The 22,619-nt window shown below is 42.1% G+C and overlaps 1 protein-coding gene across 4 annotated transcripts in view; it reads right to left on the minus strand.

Moving 5' to 3' along the window:
• Positions 1-22,619, minus strand: part of LOC124036170 (voltage-dependent calcium channel subunit alpha-2/delta-1) — a 132,818-nt gene that overhangs the window by 50,660 nt on the left and 59,539 nt on the right. For all 4 annotated transcript variants that reach the window (XM_046350420.1, XM_046350400.1, XM_046350409.1 and 1 more), the window contains exons 7-17: positions 18,675-18,806; positions 13,398-13,467; positions 13,176-13,226; positions 12,927-13,026; positions 7,173-7,331; positions 6,700-6,804; positions 6,055-6,133; positions 5,869-5,918; positions 5,501-5,590; positions 5,310-5,384; positions 5,076-5,156 (exon numbers count right to left, since the gene is read on the minus strand). In XM_046350420.1, coding sequence (XP_046206376.1) covers positions 5,076-5,156; positions 5,310-5,384; positions 5,501-5,590; positions 5,869-5,918; positions 6,055-6,133; positions 6,700-6,804; positions 7,173-7,331; positions 12,927-13,026; positions 13,176-13,226; positions 13,398-13,467; positions 18,675-18,806 — 992 coding nt within the window. The remainder of the gene's footprint in view (positions 1-5,075; positions 5,157-5,309; positions 5,385-5,500; positions 5,591-5,868; positions 5,919-6,054; positions 6,134-6,699; positions 6,805-7,172; positions 7,332-12,926; positions 13,027-13,175; positions 13,227-13,397; positions 13,468-18,674; positions 18,807-22,619) is intronic.

The raw sequence follows: 22,619 nt of genomic DNA on the forward strand, positions 1-22,619 counted from the left end.
GTCGCTCTCGCCGTTGTCCCATGTTCATTGAATCAATGTGATCACATCACACCAGAGATATACAGGTCGCTCTAGCCGTTGTCCCATGTTCATTGAATCAATGTGATCACATCACACCAGAGATATACAGGTCGCTCTCGCCGTTGTCCCATGTTCATTGAATCAATGTGATCACATCACACCAGAGATATACAGGTCGCTCTCGCCGTTGTCCCATGTTCATTGAATCAATGTGATCACATCACACCAGAGATATACAGGTCGCTCTCGCCGTTGTCCCATGTTCATTGAATCAATGTGATCACATCACACCAGAGATATACAGGTCGCTCTCGCCGTTGTCCCATGTTCATTGAATCAATATGATCACATCACACCAGAGATATACAGGTCGCTCTCGCCGTTGTCCCATGTTCATTGAATCAATGTGATCACATCACACCAGAGATATACAGGTCGCTCTAGCCGTTGTCCCATGTTCATTGAATCAATGTGATCACATCACACCAGAGATATACAGGTCGCTCCGCCGTTGTCCCATGTTCATTGAATCAATGTGATCACATCACACCAGAGATATACAGGTCGCTCTCGCCGTTGTCCCATGTTCATTGAATCAATGTGATCACATCACACCAGAGATATACAGTTCATTGAATCGATCACATCACACCTACAGGCCGTTGTCCCATGTTCATTGAATCAATGTGATCACATCACACCAGAGATATACAGGTCGCTCTAGCCGTTGTCCCATGTTCATTGAATCAATGTGATCACATCACACCAGAGATATACAGGTCGCATTGAATCTAGCCGTTGTCCCATGTTCATTGAATCAATGTGATCACATCACACCAGAGATATACAGGTCGCTCTCGCCGTTGTCCCATGTTCATTGAATCAATGTGATCACATCACACCAGAGATATACAGGTCGCTCTCGCCGTTGTCCCATGTTTATTGAATCAATGTGATCACATCACACCAGAGATATACAGGTCGCTCTCGCCGTTGTCCCATGTTCATTGAATCAATGTGATCACATCACACCAGAGATATACAGGTCGCTCTCGCCGTTGTCCCATGTTCATTGAATCAATGTGATCACATCACACCAGAGATATACAGGTCGCTCTCGCCGTTGTCCCATGTTCATTGAATCAATGTGATCACATCACACCAGAGATATACAGGTCGCTCTCGCCGTTGTCCCATGTTCATTGAATCAATGTGATCACATCACACCAGAGATATCACACCAGAGATATCCAGGTCGCTCTAGCCGTTGTCCCATGTTCATTGAATCAATGTGAGCCGTTGTCCCACATCATTGAACATCACACCAGAGATATACAGGTCGCTCTCGCCGTTGTCCCATGTTCATTGAATCAATGTGATCACATCACACCAGAGATATACAGGTCGCTCTAGCCGTTGTCCCATGTTCATTGAATCAATGTGATCACATCACACCAGAGATATACAGGTCGCTCTCAATGTGCCATTGTCCCATGTTCATTGAATCAATGTGATCACATCACACCAGAGATATACAGGTCGCTCTCGCCGTTGTCCCATGTTTATTGAATCAATGTGATCACATCACACCAGAGATATACAGGTCGCTCTCGCCGTTGTCCCATGTTCATTGAATCAATGTGATCACATCACACCAGAGATATACAGGTCGCTCTCTAGCCGTTGTCCCATGTTCATTGAATCAATGTGATCACATCACACCAGAGATATACAGGTCGCTCTAGCCGTTGTCCCATGTTCATTGAATCAATGTGATCACATCACACCAGAGATATACAGGTCGCTCTCGCCGTTGTCCCATGTTCATTGAATCAATGTGATCACATCACACCAGAGATATACAGGTCGCTCTAGCCGTTGTCCCATGTTCATTGAATCAATGTGATCACATCACACCAGAGATATACAGGTCGCTCTCGCCGTTGTCCCATGTTCATTGAATCAATGTGATCACATCACACCAGAGATATACAGGTCGCTCTCGCCGTTGTCCCATGTTCATTGAATCAATGTGATCACATCACACCAGAGATATACAGGTCGCATGTTCATTGAATCAATGTGCCGTTGTCCCATGTTCATTGAATCAATGTGATCACATCACACCAGAGATATACAGGTCGCTCTAGCCGTTGTCCCATGTTCATTGAATCAATGTGATCACATCACACCAGAGATATACAGGTCGCTCTAGCCGTTGTCCCATGTTCATTGAATCAATGTGATCACATCACACCAGAGATATACAGGTCGCTCTCGCCGTTGTCCCATGTTCATTTAATCAATGTGATCACATCACACCAGAGCTATACAGGTCGCTCTCGCCGTTGAAATGTCCCATGTTCATTGCCAATGATGTACCGCAGGGGTTCCCAAACTTTTTTGGCCCACGACCCCATTTTGATATGAAAATGTTTTCGCAACCCCAAAACGGATATAATCAACGGCCAATGTTTCCTTTTTTAAATTGAGGCTATGACAGTCTATTACAAATCAGTCTGACAGTACAGTACTTTTGACACTACAATCTGAAGGAAGTATGGTTTAAAGTGACTAAACTGCATAAGAAAGGTATTAGAAAGTTCAGAAGGTCATCAGACAATACTTTTGTATGATCTTCTGTGTAGAAAAGAACATCATCATTAACCACGTTTCCATCCACAGTTTTATGCGACCAAATACAACACAAGTTTCAGTACAATTTTATAAATGCCGACAGATCATCTTTTTGTGTCAGTATAATTAATTATGCCAGAAATGGCGGTGGAAACACCTTTATGCACAAATATAAATATAACCATCATATGGAAGTAAACTTGGAGTCAGGCGATGATGGTGTGTGGTCCTCCCACCACGACTATGGAAACCAGGCAGTTTATTTGGCTACAGATAAAATAAGTTACGGTGAACTTCACAGGGTGGTGAAAGTGCACAGTGATCTTGATGCTCAGTAGAGCTGACAATGCGATGGAAACACATTGAACTTTAGATTTTCATTTGGTGCATGAAAACATATGTGAAAAAGTACATGATGTTTGCACTACATCATCACACACTGGTTTTATCTGCCACAAGACCGTTTGGTGGAAACACCACTGGTGGGAAACGGCATTCCTTATGCAGATTTTAGAATATTTCTATGAAAATTGGTCACCAGTTGGACCCTAGCTAGTGACGATGTTCTTCTTCATCCAGCCTGATTCTGTGCCTGGTCCACTATGCTCTAACGAGTCCTGCGTAGCTTGTAGAAGGAAACAGAAACCATACGTGTCTCAGAGTCTTATCTTTCAGCGACGGGGTCATAATATTTTGTAGCTTATATGATAATAATAATATATGCCATTTAGCAGACGCTTTAATCAAAAGCGACTTAAAGTCATGTGTGCATACATTCTACGTATGGGTGGTCCCGGGGATTGAACACACTACCCTGGCGTTACAAGCGCCATGCTCTACCAACTGAGCTACAGAAGGACCAGAAGGACAGCTTAAATGGTTCAATAGAAAGAGACACATTAGTAGGTAGAAAACAGAAACCGTTACGTTCATTATAACTCCATCTAGGGCTACCGAGGTTACCGATGTAACTATTTTCTATTTATTTTATTTCAACGTTTCTCTCAAAACCCCTTTTTTCAAATTAGTTCAGCCCTAGTTTGGAAAACGCTGATGTAGCCTATTTTATAGCCATTCAACAACGAAGAGGATCGATCTATGCTTCTCTCCTCTAATAGGCCTGGGCTTATTAGTTTTATAAAAAAATGCTCAAAATAAGTTTCAAACTATATTGCTGCTCGTTTGAGAGTTATGAGGGGGAAGAGATGGGCCAGTGGAGTTGCCAGCAGAGATGAGCGAATGGCTCAAGAAGGGAACAGTGACGTAAACAGAGAGTTGTGTAAGTTAGAAGTTAATATAGCGATATATTATAGGCCTGCTAAAGTGAATCTAGGCAGCCACCTGTGCTATAGGTAACCTGTCACGCCCTGGTCGAAGTATTTTGTGTTTTTCTTCATGTATTTGGTCAGGCCAGGGTGTGACATGGGTTTTTGTATGTGGTGTGTAGCTTAGTGGGGTTGTAGCTTAGTGGGGTGTTCTAGGAAAGTCTATGGCTGTCTGAAGTGGTTCTCAATCAGAGGCAGGTGTTTTTCGTTGTCTCTGATTGGGAACCATATTTAGGCAGCCATATTCTTTGGTTGTATTATGGGTGATTGTCCTGAGTGTCTTGATGTCCTTGTTCGATGTTAGTTGACACATGTATAGGCGGGTTTCGTTTATTGTTTTGTAGTGTTCGTGTTTAGTCGTGTTTACGCTTGTTTAAATAAACATGGATCGCAATCGACACGCTGCAGTTTGGTCCGACTCTCCTTCACCAAATGAAAACCGTGACAAAACCATAAAAGGAAGAGACAAACTCTCCGCCTATTAAGATAAAGCACTGAAATTAAAATACATAACCTCCCACTGCTTCATTAAAATTAATCAATGGCTATAGACAGGTTACGTGCTTCTATTTTCTAATGGTTGTCAATTTCATCTTCATATAGCCTATATCACAGCTGCCTACCTCTCCCCCTTAAAACGTTCCTTGTCAATTTCTAATATAAGTTACATTGATTTTGCATTATCCTACAATGGAGGGTAGTTTTTGATATCCGACAGGAAGGATTTGAAGCTAAGGCAAGTTTTTTAATACGTTTTGGGGGAAAGAAGAAATTTGATTTGCGTATGTGTCTGAGTGAGATACGCCTCAGGTGACTTTGATTGATGGGTCCTTTTAGGTGTGTGTGTGTGCGCGTATAAGTTTGCTAATTCTCTATGTCCATTCAGAAAGTTTCCTAAAAATGGGCTAAGCCTGTATGGAGGGAAAAGCTAATCAGACTTGTTGTGAATGGTTTTAGTGTGTCTAGAACCAAATCTGTATTTTTTAGGAATTTGGACAAAAATATCAACATTTGATGAGAAAAGGACTTGACATTGAGACGGAACTAGGAGAATAAGGAGTGTTCTGGTGTGTTAGTGTGTGTGTCACTCACAGTGTAGCGCGGTGTGAGCTTCTTGATGTCATCTAGTGACACGTCAATCCCCATCACCCCTAGGATCAACTGGTTCTGAATCTGAGAGGGAAAGATCCAGGGAGTTCAACATTTTCATTTCAAATTGAATAGTAAGAGTCATGTTGACTTAGAGGCTATTGGTGTCTAATGCTGGGATGGGATTATTTTAAGAAAGAATTGGTGTGTGTGTGCCTGCTTGCATGTGCGGATTACCTCTAAACCCGAATCATCTTTATACTTGGTCTTGTTGAAGACAGGTAGGGTTCCTGTGATGACCAGACCTAGCTCCTAACACACACAGACAGAGACAGCTAAATGTAAGTCATCGTTATTGGGTTTCAGAAACCTCCAGCGTGGAGGTAGATTTTGGTGAGATGCATTGTGGGATAGAAGTGATGTGATACCAGAGCGTCAAGGTAGACATTAGTCCACTGGACCTGCTTGGCCAGCTGGTCAGCTAGAACCATGGGTCTGCCCAGGACATCCAGGTACTCCTACAACACACAAATAGGCTCTTTTGAATACAATTTAGTCACTTAGCACACGCTCTTATCCAGAGCAACTTACAGGAGCAAATAGGGATAAATGCCTTGCTCAAGGGCACATCGACAGAGTTTTCACCTAGTCAGCTTTCGGTTACTGGCCCAACACTCTCAACTCCTAAGCTACCTGCTGCCAAATACACACGTTTAAGACAAAGTCAACCACATACACATCGAAATAAATGAAACACACACACAAACACAAGTTCATGCAGAATGCTTATTATCACCTGCGTGTTGATGCGTATGGCTCCAATAGAGGGAATCTCATAGAAGTATCCTGGGAGAAATAGACAAAGGACTAAGATCAGGACATTAGCGATCTACATAAGCAGACCCACCGTGGAAACGGAAATGATACACAGCACTAGCAGTGCTTAATGTGTAGCACAAACAACAACAACATGGTATCCTACCTTTATTAGCACAGGCCATCCACTGGACTGGGCCTTTATCATAGTTGTGTTGACCCACTGAGAAGGTGAAGATACGCACCTAGAACACAGAGCCGTGTGTATCTGTTAAAGACACATCCGCGTTGAACTGTAAGGGTGTGTGATAGAAGTTAAAAACTATAGTTAGTTACTGTGTCTGAGAGGTTATTATGGGCCATAGAATATCAACTCTAACTAGTGGGAAGGACTACTGTTACAGTGTACACAGGGATTGGTTTGTGAAGGGCTGAGGATGGTGTTACCATGTTCTCTCTACCTCCCACCCTCACAGTCTCATTTCATGTGCTGAGCAGAAAGAGCAGCTTTGGCAGAGATATCATCACACACTTCATATCTGCTAGAGAGGATGACTGACAGTAACTGAGACTGATCTGTGTGCGTGTGAGTGTGTGTGTCAGTGAGTGAGTGAGTGAGTGTGTGGGTTAGTGTAGTGATTATCTGGCCTCCACCTGTATAAACCATAGGATCAGCACACAGAATACTTCCTCAACATCCAAACAAGCCATCACTCTGTTTCCCTTCATCATTCAGACCTGCTTTCCATATTTACTACTATCGGTCGCCGACTAGGTGGATTATACATTGTAGTGTGTGTTGAAACTGTACCTTCTTGTCAGCGTTGTATTTCTGCAGTATGGCCGACGCTCTCTCCTCTCCTCCATCAGTGAACAGCATGATGATCTTGTTACAGTTGGCTCTAGTGATGTTAGTCTGCACAGAGAAACCACGCCATATAGAGAACATGGGTTGCCAATCCTAACACACCTGATTGTGCTTAGGAAGGTACTACTGAGTAGCTGATGACTAAAATCAGGGTAGTAAAAGACTGGAGTAAAATCCTACACACCCAGGAGCTTGTTTGGTCACTGGGCAAGAAAGTAGAGACATACCCGCTATAACCAGCAGAGGGCAGTGTCTCATCATAATCTATCATAAGAGAACGAGCAGAGCTCACAGGTGACACTTTGTACATTTTACATGAAGTATGTTCCTGAAACTTCAATGTACATCTGCTGGAGGGTTGTCAATTTACCTAAATGTAACAACTATGTTATACTTCTAAACAGAGGGGCTCTTACTGCATAGAGCTGTTCGAAGGCAAACTCAAATCCCTTGGTGTAGTTGGTGATGCCTTTAGCAGAGATGTTCTGAATCGCATCCTTCAAGATCTTCTTATTCCTCACGTTGGCCTGGACCAGGTGGTCAAAGCACGCTGTGTTATTCACCCTGGTGTTGAACTGGTAGAGGGAGGCAGATAGAGGTTAGACATTTACGCACGCACGCACACACACACACACACACACACACACACACACACACACACACACACAAACACACACACACACACACACACACACACACACACACACACACACACACACACACACACACACACACACACACACACACACACACACACACACACACACACACACACACACACACACACACACACACACACACACACACCTGGCCGTGACTACTATCATGCAGTGGTAAACAGACACATTCATCAAGTGTTGTGAATTACTCTGCATCCTCTCAACTTCATGATCTGGTACCATGGAAACAAGACTCCCTCTACTAGCACACTCTCATTAGAGTGGAAATAACACACACACACACGCACACGCACACACACCTTGGCAGCCAAATCAACAGATGCTCCAGATTGAGTGCTCTGAGACCTGAGTAGAGGTATTGTACCTGTTAGAATGGGGGAGGCTACAGATATAAGACATACTTACTGACACACAATATCACTGTTTTGATCCCAGTAATAATACAATGCAGAGAGAATAGCCATGGTACAACTGTTGGCTGTATTGTCTTTCCCAACAATGCTGCAACCCATCGATCTGAACCAATCAATGTGCCTGTTAATCAGCAAATGGGGACAGCAGATACATGCATCCATGGAGACTAGCAGAATCTGACTGGGTATGTGCATGCATGTGTGTGTGTGTGTGTGTGTGTGTGTGTGTGTGTGTGTGTGTGTGTGTGTGTGTGTGTGTGTGTGTGTGTGTGTGTGTGTGTGTGTGTGTGTGTGTGTGTGTGTGTGTGTGTGTGTGTGTGTGTGTGTGCGTGCGCGTGTGTGTGTGCATGTATCTGCATTCGTGTGACAACTTTGATGTTTCTAACTGAGTGACAGAGACACCACTTAGACTGGAAGGCAATTTCAAGGCTTCGCTTGCTTGACATGCAGACTGAGCTTAGGAGACAGCATGGAAACACACACACACACACACACACACACACACACACACACACACACACACACACACACACACACACACACACACACACACACACACACACACACACACACACACACACACACACACACACACACACACACACACACACACACACACACACTACAATGTGCTCTTTAATCACCTAATCTATTAAAAGGAGAGGAGGAGGGTGAGAAGAAGGGTGGGAGGAAGAGAAAGAGGATGTAAGAGGTAGAAAGGAGGAAGGGAGAGGATGAGAGAGAGGAGGTGTGTAAAAGAGAAAGTATTTCTCCTCCATATATGTCTAATTAATTCATGCTAGGAGATACTTCATAGCCTTATCCAGTGCATGAGACAATTTAGTGGGCATAATGAGTATTCATGTAAATGTGAGAATTTCCATGGGTAGTATATCCGAGACTTGGGTGGCAGAATGGAACCAATGGAATAGTTCCAAAAGTGCAAACACGCCCATCTGGCACTCCAAGAGAGCGTCTGCTAAATGACAAAAACATACATATACAGTACCAGTCAAAAGTTTGGACACCTACTCATTTAATGGTTTTTCTTTATTTTGACTATTTTCTACATTGTAAAATAATAGTGAAGACATCAAAACTACGAAATAACACATATGGAGTCATGTAGTAACCAAAAAAGTGTTAAACAAATCTAACAAAATATATTTTATATTTGAGATTCTTCAAAGTAGCCACCATTTGCCTTGACAGCTTTGCACACTCTTGGCATTCTCTCAACCAGACTCCCCCCCCCCACATCTCCACCCCATTTCCTATATTTCCACAGACCAAAAATATAAACACAACGTGAAACAATATTTTTATAGAAGTTCATATAAGGAAATCAGTCAATTTAAATGACTTCATTAGACCCTTGGATTTCACATGACTGGGAATACAGATATGCATCTGTTGGTCACAGATACTTAAAAAAAAAGTATGGGTGTGGGTCAGAAAACCAGTCAGTATCCTGCAACATGGGGCCATGCATTATCATGCTGAAACATGAGGTGACGTGCATTCAAATTGCCATCGTTAAAATGCAACTGTGTTCGTTGTCCGTAGCTTATGCCTACCCATACCATAACACCACCGCCACTCTGTTCACAACGTTGACATCAGCAAACCGCTCGCCCACATGAAGCCGTACACGCTGTCTGACATTTGTCTGGTACAGTTGAAACAGGGATTTATACGTGAAGAGCATACTTCTCCACCGTGTCAGTGGCCATCGAAGGTGAGCATTTGCCCATTAAAGTCAGTGATGACGCCAAAACTGCAGTCAGGTCTAAACTCTGGTGAGGACGACAAGCACAGAGATGAGCTTCCCTTAGATGGTTTCTGACAGTTTGTGCAGAAATTATTTTGTTGCGCAAACCCATTGTTTCATCAGCTGTCTGGGTGGCTGGTCTTTGACGATCTCGCAGGTGAAGAAGCCGGATGTGGAGGTCCTGGGCTGGCATGGGTACACGTGGTCTGCGGTTGTGAGGCCGGTTGTACGACCTGCCAAATTCTCTAAAATTACATTGGAGGCGGCTTATGGTAGAGAAGTGAATATTCAATCCTCTGGCAACAGCTGTGCTGGACATCCCTGCATTCAGCATACCAATTGCACGTCCTTCAAAACTTGAAACATCTGTGGCATTGTGTTGTGTGACAAAACTGCACATTTGTGGCCTTTTAATGTCCCTAGCACAAGGTGCACCTGTGTAATGATCATGCTGTTTTATCAGCTTCTTGATATGCCACACGTGTCAGGTGGATGGATTATCTTGGCAAAGGAGAAAAGCTCACTAACAGGGATGTAATACATTTTTGCACAAAATTTGAGAGAAATAAGCTTTTTGTGCGTATGGAACATTTCCGGGACCTTTTATTTCAGCTCATGAAACATGGGACCAACACTTTACATGTTGAGTTTATATTTTTGTTCAGTATACAGTATATATACACTGCATAATATTGTATGTCCATTATGAATGTGTTTCGGTGTTTTTGTATGTAATTCCCTTGTTCCCCTTGTGATCTTATTAGTTTAGTCCCAGTGTGTGTGTGTGTGTGTGTGTGTGTGTGTGTGTGTGTGTGTGTGTGTGTGTGTGTGTGTGTGTGTGTGTGTGTGTGTGTGTGTGTGTGTGTGCGTGCGTGCGTGCGTGCGTGCGTGCGTGCGTGCGTGCGTGCGTGCGTGCGTGCGTGCGTGCGTGCGTGTGTGTGTGTGTAGATCAGGAGAATGATGATAGATGGGAACCCAGATGAAGAGACCATAGAGACTGTGTGTGTGAGAGAGAGAGGTGGGTTGGGGTTGGATTACAGATTACACTGAGCAGAGAGCTAATCTCTAGTCCCTAATCCCAGTACAGCCTCCCTGTTCACTTAGGCCACAGGACTACCTAGCTGCAACTGGCTAGCTAACAACACTGAACTGGCAAGAGAAAAGAGCTGAACACACACACTAAGACAAAGATATCTGTATTAGTCTGACAACCCAATAACGTTCGGGATGTGTGTGTGTCCAAATGTCAGTTTAGTCCCTAGGCTGCTGTTAATGAACAAGGATACATTGGTAATATTAGAGATGAATGAATTAGTGTCGGGTTATAATACCCACAGGACAGGAGGATGGTGTGGTGTGTGTGTGTGTGTGTGTGTGTGTGTGTGTGTGTGTGTGTGTGTGTGTGTGTGTGTGTGTGTGTGTGTGTGTGTGTGTGTGTGTGTGTGTGTGTGTGTGTGTGTGTGTGTGTGTGTGTGTGTGTGTGTGTGAGCACGCGCTCATGATGTGGTACTAGGAGGACACCATCTGACCAGTTGATTTAAGGTAATCCAATAACAGATAATGAAAACATATCATTGAACGACAGGACTGTGAGGGGACCAACACAGACACACTGTAACACACACATTATTTTTGTTGTTTTATTGTTTGTATAATTTTTGTTGTTGTATTGTTTGTAAATCTTAGTGTAACAAATGAGTGTGACTGTTCTTGTCTATGTCACGCCTTGGTCTTAGTATTTTGTGTTTTCTTTATATATTTGGTCAGGCCAGGGTGTGACATGGGTTATTGTGGTGTGTTTTTTGTCTTGGGGTTTTGTGGGGTGTCTACGTAGTCTATGGCTGTTCTCAATGAGTGATTCTCGTTGTTCTGATTCAATTTCGGCAGCCATAGTGATTCTCGTTGATTGTTCCTGATTGTGTTTGAACCAGATAGGGCTGTTTTTGATTGTTCCTGTCTTTGTGTTTGCACCAGATAGGGCTGTTTGGTGGGTGATTGTTCCTGTCTTTGTGTTTGCACCAGATAGGGCTGTTTGGTGGGTGATTGTTCCTGTCTTTGTGTTTGCACCAGATAGGGATGTTTGGTGGGTGATTGTTCCTGTCTTTGTGTTTGCACCAGATAGGGCTGTTTGGTGGGTGATTGTTCCTGTCTTTGTGTTTGCACCAGATAGGGCTGTTTGGTGGGTGATTGTTCCTGTCTTTGTGTTTGCACCAGATGGGGCTGTTTGGTGGGTGATTGTTCCTGTCTTTGTGTTTGCACCAGAGGGCTGTTTGGTGGGTGATTGTTCCTGTCTTTGTGTTTGCACCAGATGTGGGCTGTTTGGTGGGTGATTGTTCCTTTGTGTTTGCACCAGATAGGGCTGTTTGGTGGGTGATTGTTCCTGTCTTTGTGTTTGCACCAGATAGGGCTGTTTGGTGGGTGATTGTTCCTGTCTTTGTGTTTGCACCAGATGGGGCTGTTTGGTGGGTGATTGTTCCAGTCTTTGTGTTTGCACCAGATAGGGCTGTTTGGTGGGTGATTGTTCCTGTCTTTGTGTTTGCACCAGATGGGGATGTTTGGTGGGTGATTGTTCCAGTCTTTGTGTTTGCACCAGATGGGGCTGTTTCGGTTTTTCACTTTTCATTATTTTGAAGTTTCCGCTTGTATTGTTTTTTCCTTCATTAAAATTATATCATGAATCATCATCACGCTGCATTTTGGTCCGATCCTTGTTCTACCTCTTCATCAGAGGAGGAGATAGAAGAGAGCCGTTACAGTCTATCAGTGCTTTGTTACTTGTCATGTTGTGTGTTTTTTGTGGACCCCAGGAAGAATAGCCGATGCTTCTGAAAAAGCTAATGGGGATCCAAATCAACAATACTCCAGCCATACATCACCACAGTGTTGGAGACAGCAACTGGTTTCTCAGTGTGTATGTAAACACAACTGTAGAATGCCTTACTGTTAGACATGGTGCAGTAATGTATTAGTGTTGTTGTCAACCATTGGGTTCAACCAGGATTCTATTGTTCTCTAGTTGGTTCTAGTTTATTGTAATCGGAGTTCATCTTTGAGAGATAAAGAGAGTGATGGATAAGTATTTAACATGGTTCTCTGAGTAGCACTCTTGGGCTGGTGTACTGAATGGTCCTGGGAGCACTGGGTAGTTGTGATCCCACTCCCCAAATTGAGCAGAGGGCATTTCATTACTGGCCTGTTTTAAAGAGAGACAATGGAGAAATCTATATTTCATTACTTCTCAATCAACCCCATATCTCTCTCTCTCTCTCTCTCTCTCTATGATTGAATGAATGTATATATACTTACATAGACCACGTTGACATAGTCATCATCAGACAGAGTCTCCAGCATCTCACCGACAGAGGTCCTGATCAGCTTCAGAGTCAGACCAGACACACTGCCACTCCTGTTGAGACATGGACAGTTACATTCAAACCACAGAATAAGACTTACGGTCAGCCAGACAACAGGGAGGTACAGTACTCTGGTATACTGTATTATGTTTAGATAGTTACTGTGAGGTAGTGTAATAGTGAAGTGTGTGTTGTGACTCACGCGTCCACTAGGATCAGCATGTCCTTGGGTGAGGCAGCTCCCTGAATGTACCTTCACACAGCACATACACACAGAGGTTATAAACATACTCACAGTACACACATAGGTTATAAACACAGTGCATACAATGGTTATGAACTCTTATACACATGTATTGTGCATAGAGAATCTGGTTTCTGGTGTGCATGAATGCGTGTGAGAGAGAGAAAAGAGGTTCCTCACCAGGGTCTCCTGCGTACGTCGTACAGGTCGATCTTACTGGGGGTCTTCCGAGCATCCATCCATGGAGAGGCTGGAGAGGACAAAGAGTCTGGGTTAACAACAATACTGTACTGTGAAACTGGGTTAGAATCCCTACAATACACCGTTTACTATCCAAACTGATATACCCTTAAATACCCTATTTAACACTGAAACCATGGAACAAATAGTTGCTGAATATTATACTCATCTTCAGTTTACCATCCAGACATTAAAGTATGTTTTACTTTTGATAGGAGTAAATTACAATAGTATGAAATACATTCATTTATGACAATGTGACTCTTCAATTAAGTCTAAGAAAGGTTGTTGTTTCATCACGTCTATATGATACACCCACCTGCTACAGTATGAAGTAGAGTTCAGAAACAACCACTATCACAGACTTTCTTTTGAATGCATACGGTCTAGCTCTTATCTAGGTTAATGCTTTAAGTATATTAAATATAGAAACCATGGAAGAATCGGGGCTTTTGTTTACAGTATAAACAAACTACTAGAAACTAGGATACAGTCATTTTTTTCATTGAATATTTAAAACATAATATAGTTGCAGTGAAGCCGTTCAACAACTACATCACATGAGTCATCTGACAGACTCCCATCCAGAGCGACACACAGAAGCAACCAGGGTCAACGTTCTGCTCAAGGGCACGTCGACAGATCTCCAACAAGGACTAAAAACGGGGACCCAAACCAGCGATACATCAGCCACCAGCCCAAGCTCCCAATCGCCAGGCCACCAGCCCTACAATACCCCCCCCCCCCCACAGCTCCCCATTTCCCCTGATTAGTATGTTATATATGTGCCCTCTGTTCCCTCTGTCTTTGTCGGTTATTGCTCCCACGTATGTTAGTGGTGTGAGTACCATTGCGCTGGTGTAGCTTTTATGCAGGGTAGCCTAGTGGTTAGAGCGTTGGACTAGTAACCGAAAGGTTGCAAGTTTGAATCCCCAAGCTGACAAGGTACAAATCTGTCGTTCTGCCCTTGAACAGGCAGTTAACCCACTAGGCCGTCATTGAAAATAAGAATTTGTTCATAACTGACTTGCCTAGTAAAATAAAAAATAAAGAAAAATATATATTGTGTATTACGGGTATCGTCCCATGTCGTTCAACAACGTTTACCCTCACTATTTTGTTTGGGTGTATTAAAAATCCCTATTGTGTATTCATGCGCCTGTCTCCAAAATCCTTTATACCAGCGTGACAGATGTTCTCTTTTTCGCCTCATCCTCACCCACTGAATGACAATTACTGTAAGGAATTCTTTACAAATAATAAAAAAATGGAAAATTAACAAATGTACAGAAAGATCAGTGTGAAGACCAAATTATAGAGGAATACCTTTTTGAGGCTATTAAAACTTCTTCAGGATCAGTGGGTCCCCTGCAGGATGTTGAGCTAGCTTAGGCTAATGCGATTATCATGAGGTTGTAAGTAACAAGAACATTTCCCAGGACATAGACATATCTGATATTGTCAGAAAGCTTAAAATCGTGTTACTCTAACTGCACTGTCCAATTTACAGTAGCTATTACAGTGAAAGAAAACCATGCTATTGTTTGAGGAGAGTGCACAGTTTTGAACATGAAAATGTATAAATAAACAAATTGGTCAGTCGTCATACAAAATGTTGAACAGAAATGCAATGGTTCACTGGATCAGTCTAAAACTTTGCACACATACTGCCGCCATCTAGTGGCCAAAATATATATTGCACTTGGGCTGGAATAATACACTATGGCCTTTCTCTTGCATTTCAAAGGTGATGGTACCAAAAAATATTTAAAAAACTAACGTTTATTTCTTTGTATTATATTTGACCAGATCTAATGTCTTATATTCTCAGAAATATGGTACCAAGAATGCATATCCTTGCTTCAGTGCCTGAGCTACAGGCAGTTAGATGTCATTTTAGACGAAAATTAAAAAAAAGGGGTGGATCCTTAAATCCTTTCAGTCTGGAAAAACCGCAGGGCTTGATGGCATACCGGTAGAGGCATATCAATCCTTTTTTGATATACTCAAAGCTCCATTGTTAGCTTGTTTTAACTACTCCTATAGAAATGGTAGTCTGTCAGGTACTAAGCGGAAAGGTCTGACTTCACTATTATTAAAACAAGATGGCAATAATAAAGGTCCAGTCTATCTTAACAACTGGAGGCCTCTTACACTTCAATGTTGTGATGCAAAAATACTAGAGAAATGCATAGCACTCAGAAATAAAAAGGATTTACCAGGTATTGTTCATCCTGATCAGACAGGTTTTTTTACATGGCCGAACATCATAAAACATCTAAGAAGCCAGGCCTGGTACTTATAGCACATTTTGAAAAGGCCTTTGATAAATTAAGACTGGATTTTAAAAATTTTGGTCATTCTCTTATAAAATGAGTAAAAGTAATGTATAGCAACCCCAGGTGTATAATAGTAAATCACGGCTATTTCTCAGAGAGTTTTGAATTGTCAAGAGGAGTTAAAACATGGGTGCCCGCTGTCACCATATCTATTAGTTTTGGCCATCAAAATGCTAGCTATTAAAATCAGATCTAATAACAACATTAAAGGATTAGAAATCCAAGGATTTGTTACGCGGAGTGGAACAGGGGAACCCAAGAGCAGACTCAGACGAGGAGACTGGGATGAAGTAACCAAGTATTTATTGAAACACAGGGGAGAGATGGAGTGCAGGTCAGGGGAAGCATGGGCGGATGGCTGGAAACCAGGTGAGGAGGCTGAGGCTGGAACAAGAGGGGTTGAGAGGGGAATCCAAGGGATTAGTAGAGTGGGGAATCCAGGACAGAGTAGCAGGATGATGAGATGTGGGACTGGAGACAGGGACCAGAGTCAGAGCAGGCAGAATGAGCAGAGATTACGATCTGGCAGCATGGAAGTGGCAGGGCTGAGTATTAGTCAAGGTCTTGATTATGGAACAGGTTGCAGCTGGTGGGGATCTACTCTGACTCCAGCACACCTGTCTCTGCGTGCGTGCGTGTACACGCACACGCACGCACACACACACACACAAACAGAGAGAGGGAAAGAGCACCGGGGGAGGCGGCAGGTCAAGGAGTCACCGGAAGAGCAGTGAAGGGCGTTGCAGGAGTAGATGTGACAGGCTTAAAACTAAGGTGTCCATGTATGCCGGTGACGAGTTTTATATTAAGTCCACAAGCTAGATCCCTGCAATGTCTCATTGAATATCTCGATAACTTTTATGGACCTAATTATGATAAGTGCACAATATTACGTATTGGATCTTTAATTACCCGACAGTTTACCTATATAATGGGCCGACGGTGAAGTAGACATACTTGGTATTCATATCACAAAATATATATACATGAGTTCTCCACAATGAAACTTGTAAAAATAGACAAGATCCTGCAACAATGGAGAGGTAAACACCTGTCTACTTATGGAATAATTGACCTGATTAACTCCTTAGTCATATCTCACTTTACTCACTTACTTATGGCGCTGCCTACTCCTGATGATTCGTTTTTCAAATCATATGAGCAAAAATATTTAGCTTTATCTGGGACGCTAAACCAGAGAAGATAAAACGTGCCTATCTATTTAATGAATATGAATTGGGTGAGTTGAGATGATCAAATATAAAAGCACTAAAACACTCTATAAAAGCATCACTTATTGAAAAGCTTTCCTTGAACCCTAAATGATTCTCAAGTAGATTACTAAGAAAAGCTCATCCACTGTTTAAAAATGGCCTTTTTGCCTTTGTGCAGATTGTCATGTCTAATTTTTGATTAATTGAAAATGAATGATTAATTAAACAAGTATTGCAGAGCTGGTTACAATTTCAATTTCACCCCCTGAAAAGATAGAACAAATATTACAACCAATATTATGGCTGAAGTCAAATATGTTGGTTAATAAAATACCCGTATTTATGGGAAAGATGTTTGAAAAGGCTATTTTGTTTTTAAATTATATTGTAAATGATGTTATGTCTTTCATGGAGTTATCAGAATTGTACGGGAAGGTCTGCTCAATCCAAGATTATAAGCAATTGACTATAGCGACACCTAAAAAGTTGAGGAGGAGGTACTGTAGGGAACTGGTCTGTCTGCCCAATATGAAGGATCAAAACTGGCGGAGGAATAAAAATAGCATAAATCGGAAAGTATACCAGTTTCATCTGAGGACCAGGATGTTGACAGCTGTGCCATACAGATTGCAAAATAGTTGGGAAGAGATGTTTGATGTACCAATTCCATGGTATATGGTACACATGGCTAACCATGTGTATGTAACAAATACAATTTGATTTGATTTGGTATAGGGTGTGTGAGTTGATAAAAAAACGACGCAAGATTCAAGACATTGTGCTTTTCAGCTAAAATTATTATATAGAATTCTTGCCACCAACAAAATGTTGAATATTTGGGGCATACAATCATCGAAGCTCTGCAGATTTTGTTGTGAGGACACAGAATCAAAATACCATTATTTTGGTATTGTCCTCAGGTAGCCTGTTTCTGGTCTCAGGTTCAGGAATGGCTGAAAATGCACAACATTGATCTACAATTGACCCTAGAAATAGTACTGTTGGGAGATCTGGAGAGATATACTAATACTCTTAGTAAAAGTACTTATCTTCATCTCGCAATCTATGGATTCTATTTGATTAGATAGATCGATATTGTATGTTAAACATCACAGCATAACTGAAAGACATATGGTGAGTAGAAATCTGAAGAGGGTGGCCAGCAGAGATAGATGGGATGGGCTGAGGGTTGGGATGTGGAACTGGAGACAAGTGGGAGTGGAGTTGTTGGGCGGGGGATAGAATGACGGTCAAAGTAAAACAATTAAAACATGACACTGATGGGCAATGGTGTTACAGCTAACGTCCGTTTTCCTGAGAGGCTGATGCAGTGCAGGTGTTTGTACACATGCATATACAGTGGCAAGAAACAGTATCTGTTCATTTCGTTGCTTGTTGGTGCATGAAGGGGGGAGGCACAGTAGCCTAGTGGTTAGAGTGTTGGGTTGGATCCAATCCCCGAGCTGACGAGGTAAAAATATGTTGTTTTGCCCCTAAACAAGGCAGTTAACTCACTGTTCCCCGGTAGGCCATCATTGTAAATAAGAATATGTTCTTAACTGACTAGCCTAGTTAAATAAAGGTTAACAGTAACTTAACAATGATATTATAGCCTCAATGTGTATGTATGTATGTGTGTGTGTATGTGTGTGTGTGTATGTTACCTGGGTAGTATCGGGCCAATCCAGTAGCACTACCAAACACCTGCCAGAGCAGAGTAGGGTCATCCTCTCTGTTCTTCTTAAACACACCCTCCAGTGCCTCCGTCCAGTTCAACTCGTTCAGCACGATGGTGGCTACACACACACACACACACACACACACACACACACACACACACACACACACACACACACACACACACACACACACACACACACACACACACACACACACACACACACACACACACACACACACACACACACACACAACAGGTTGATGTTGGATTAAGAATACTATTCACAATGCCACCAACAATAATGTGAAAAGTGTAATGTAGAAAAATGACATGTTTTAGTCTTATCCAGAGTGACTTCCAGTAAGTACATTCATCTGAAGATAGCTAGCTGGGAAAACCACATATCACAGTCATAGTAAGTACATTCATCTGAAGATAGCTAGCTGGGAAAACCACATATCACAGTCATAGTAAGTACATTCATCTGAAGATAGCTAGCTGGGAAAACCACATAACATTCATCTGAAGATAGCTAGCTGGGAAAACCACATATCACAGTCATAGTAAGTACATTCATCTGAAGATAGCTAGCTGGGAAAACCACATATCACAGTCATAGTAAGTACATTCATCTGAAGATAGCTAGCTGGGAAAACCACATATCACAGTCATAGTAAGTACATTCATCTGAAGATAGCTAGCTGGGAAAACCACATATCACAGTCATAGTAAGTACATTCATCTGAAGATAGCTAGCTGGGAAAACCACATATCACAGTCATAGTAAGTACATTCATCTGAAGATAGCTAGCTGGGAAAACCACATATCACAGTCATAGTAAGTACATTCATCTGAAGATAGCTAGCTGGGAAAACCACATATCACAGTCATAGTAAGTAGTAAGTACTGTGTGAGGACAGAGAAGATCTTGGACTGGGCTGAGCGGGAGCTGCCCTCCCGTAGGGGTGGGAGGGCAAAGAGAACAGATGTGGCAGAACACAGTTGAACCTAGTCTGAGCTGTCATATTTAACAAAGCACATTCAAGAAGAGAGATGAAAGATCTGAAAACAGGAGGGGTGTGTGTCTTTTATGCATGTGCAGAGCACCGAACTGTGTCAACGATTCACAGATACACCAAAATGTACACACTCTTTCTTACACAAGGATTAGACACACACACAGGCACACATCTCTCTCTTCTCCATCCATCTTTTTTCACACAAATTTAATGCCAACTCCTTGTCATGTCAGACATGACATTGGCATTACAACGAACGAACATAGGAGTTGGCTAACGCAAAAGCATATCTTGACAAAACAGTTCCAGATGACAATGCCTCTACAGAGAGATAAAGCTGCAGACTGTTTCCTCAGACAGGAGATTCATTAACATGCAGACACATGCCCACTCTCCATCCCTCTTCCATCTCTCTCCCACTGGAGACAGGGGCAAATACACCCCCCCCCCCAAAGCAATAACTGACCGTGTCCAAGGGCTAGCATTTAGACCTGACTAACTAATTCAACCATTCTTCACTTTATCCCAGGAGACACAAAGGAACGCCAGCGTGGACGTGTTTAACAATACTTGGTCTATACAAGGTCAAATGCTGTTTCTAGGGGGTTAGGGTGAAGGTTAGAATTATGGTTAAGGTTAGGGTTATGTAAAATAGGATTTTGAATGGGACTGATTTGTGTGTCCCCACAAGGTTAGTTATACAAGACTGTGTGTGTGTGTGTATAAATAAAGCAAAATGAGAAGATATCCAAACACCACCAGGGAAGAGGCTAACCAGAGAACAACATATCAGTCACTACGTCATTATAATTATAATTATTAGGGAAGTGCATGAGTAATCGAGTACTTGAGTACTCTAATTAATGTCAAAAATCCATCTTTAACCAGAGATCCATATTTTTTTTTAAATACTCCGTGGCAACAAAGCACTAGGCACGGATATCAAGCTGTTTCGAGTTTGTATTACAGGGACGTTTTTGTTTGTTTTGGACTTCGGTGAGGGATTAATTAGATTAATTATGACTATTTTGAGGAAGTGTATGCCGGCTACAGCATCTCAAAATGGACAAACAGTACTATTGCCGCTTTTTTCAAATTTTTCAAGTGACAGTACTTTAAGGGAGTATGCGACTATTCGTTCAGTTCAGCTAGCCGAGTTCGAGTCCAAGTCCAGCCAAACTGAAGCATGCTGACACCTTTGGAGTACCGAAATCTTTATTTTCAAATCGCAGAACATCAAAAATCTGTTTTTAAAACATTTCACCTGCGTTTTGATTAGAAGTTCAGTGTATCTGTTTGCTTCAATAGAGTGATCAAGGGCGTGCAACTGTCGTGTTCCTTTACAGAAAATACATTCATGCAACACATTCTTCAGAAAAAGGTTAATTTTCATCAGATGACAACAGAAGTGCTACTCTATTTGGCTGGCAGCCACACAAGTACATGGGCTTACAATGAAAAAGCAAGGTATTTTTCTGTTAAAACAATGCATGGCCATCAAACTTATAATGTTTATAATAGAAAGAATGTAGCCAGCTACATTTCCTAATCGAATGTTTAGCTTGAAGTTAATCTAGCATTTAAAAAAATAATTACTTGTGTCATGCACAAAGTAGATGTCCTAAACCGATTTGCTAAAACTATAGTTTGTTAACATGAAATTAGCTGTAGTGGTTGAAAAACTAGTTTTAAAGTTTCACTAACTTAAGTGTATGTAAACTTCCAACTTCAACTGTATATGGGGCAATTTAGAAATTCTAACTTGTTATCTGTAATAGTTATGATAAATTAGGCATTGCTGCGTGCTGTTAGCATATAGGTAAATGCACATATTTTTTTTCCAGTGCGGGAGTTGTGTTGTAAAAAGTAATTTTAATTTAATTTGAGTACTCGAGTACTCAAAAAGTTATAATAAGAGTACTCGAAACAGTCGAAAAAATGTCAAAAGCCCATCCCTAATAGTCATTCACATTCTAGGCAACTGGTTTCTAAACTTCACCCCAATTACATCCCTTCTTTCTCTTAATCTCTCTCACCCTCCTTCTCTCTGTCCTTCCTCGCTCTCCTGTAGCCCGAGGATCCACTTATCACCTGTTTGATGGATAGCCTTCTCTCTCTCTTGTGTGTGTGTAACACAGTTTGAGGTTCTGATTCAAACTGAGGAGGATATGAGAGGTAGGTGGACTGACACAGGTGTGTGTGTCTGTGGAGAAGAGTGATGGATGTGTCTTTTCTTGTGTGTGTGTGTGTGCGTGTGTGTGTGTGTGTGTGTGTGTGTGTGTGTGTGTGTGTGTGTGTGTGTGTGTGTGTGTGTGTGTGTGTGTGTGTGTGTGTGTGTGTGTGTGTGTGTGTGTGATGGATGCTCTATGTTGTGGGAGGGAACAGGCATTATGAATGTAATGACACAGACACAGACAGCTGAGAGACCAGACCGCTGTCACATCACACTCACTATGATGGATGGACCACACACACACACACACACACACACACACACACACACACACACACACACACACACACACACACACACACACACACACACACACACACACACACACACACACACACACACACACACACACACACACACACACACACACACACCTCCATCTCTCCATTTCACTCCTTTTCTCTCCTCCCCACCCTCTCACACTCTCGTTGAGTGTGTGCACATCTGTGTGAGTGTGCACATCTGTGTGAGTGTGCACATCTGTGTGAGTGTGAGTGTGAGTGTGAGTGTGAGTGTGAGTGATAGATAGATAGATAGATAGATAGATAGATAGATAGATAGAGTGTGACAGATATGTATCCTGTATTGGGTGTGTGAGATAGATATGTATCCTGTATGATAGATATGTATCCTGTATTGGGTGTGTGAGATAGATATGTATCCTGTATTGGGTGT

Source organism: Oncorhynchus gorbuscha, linkage group LG01 (assembly GCF_021184085.1).
Source record: "Oncorhynchus gorbuscha isolate QuinsamMale2020 ecotype Even-year linkage group LG01, OgorEven_v1.0, whole genome shotgun sequence".
Taxonomy (NCBI): domain Eukaryota; kingdom Metazoa; phylum Chordata; class Actinopteri; order Salmoniformes; family Salmonidae; genus Oncorhynchus; species Oncorhynchus gorbuscha.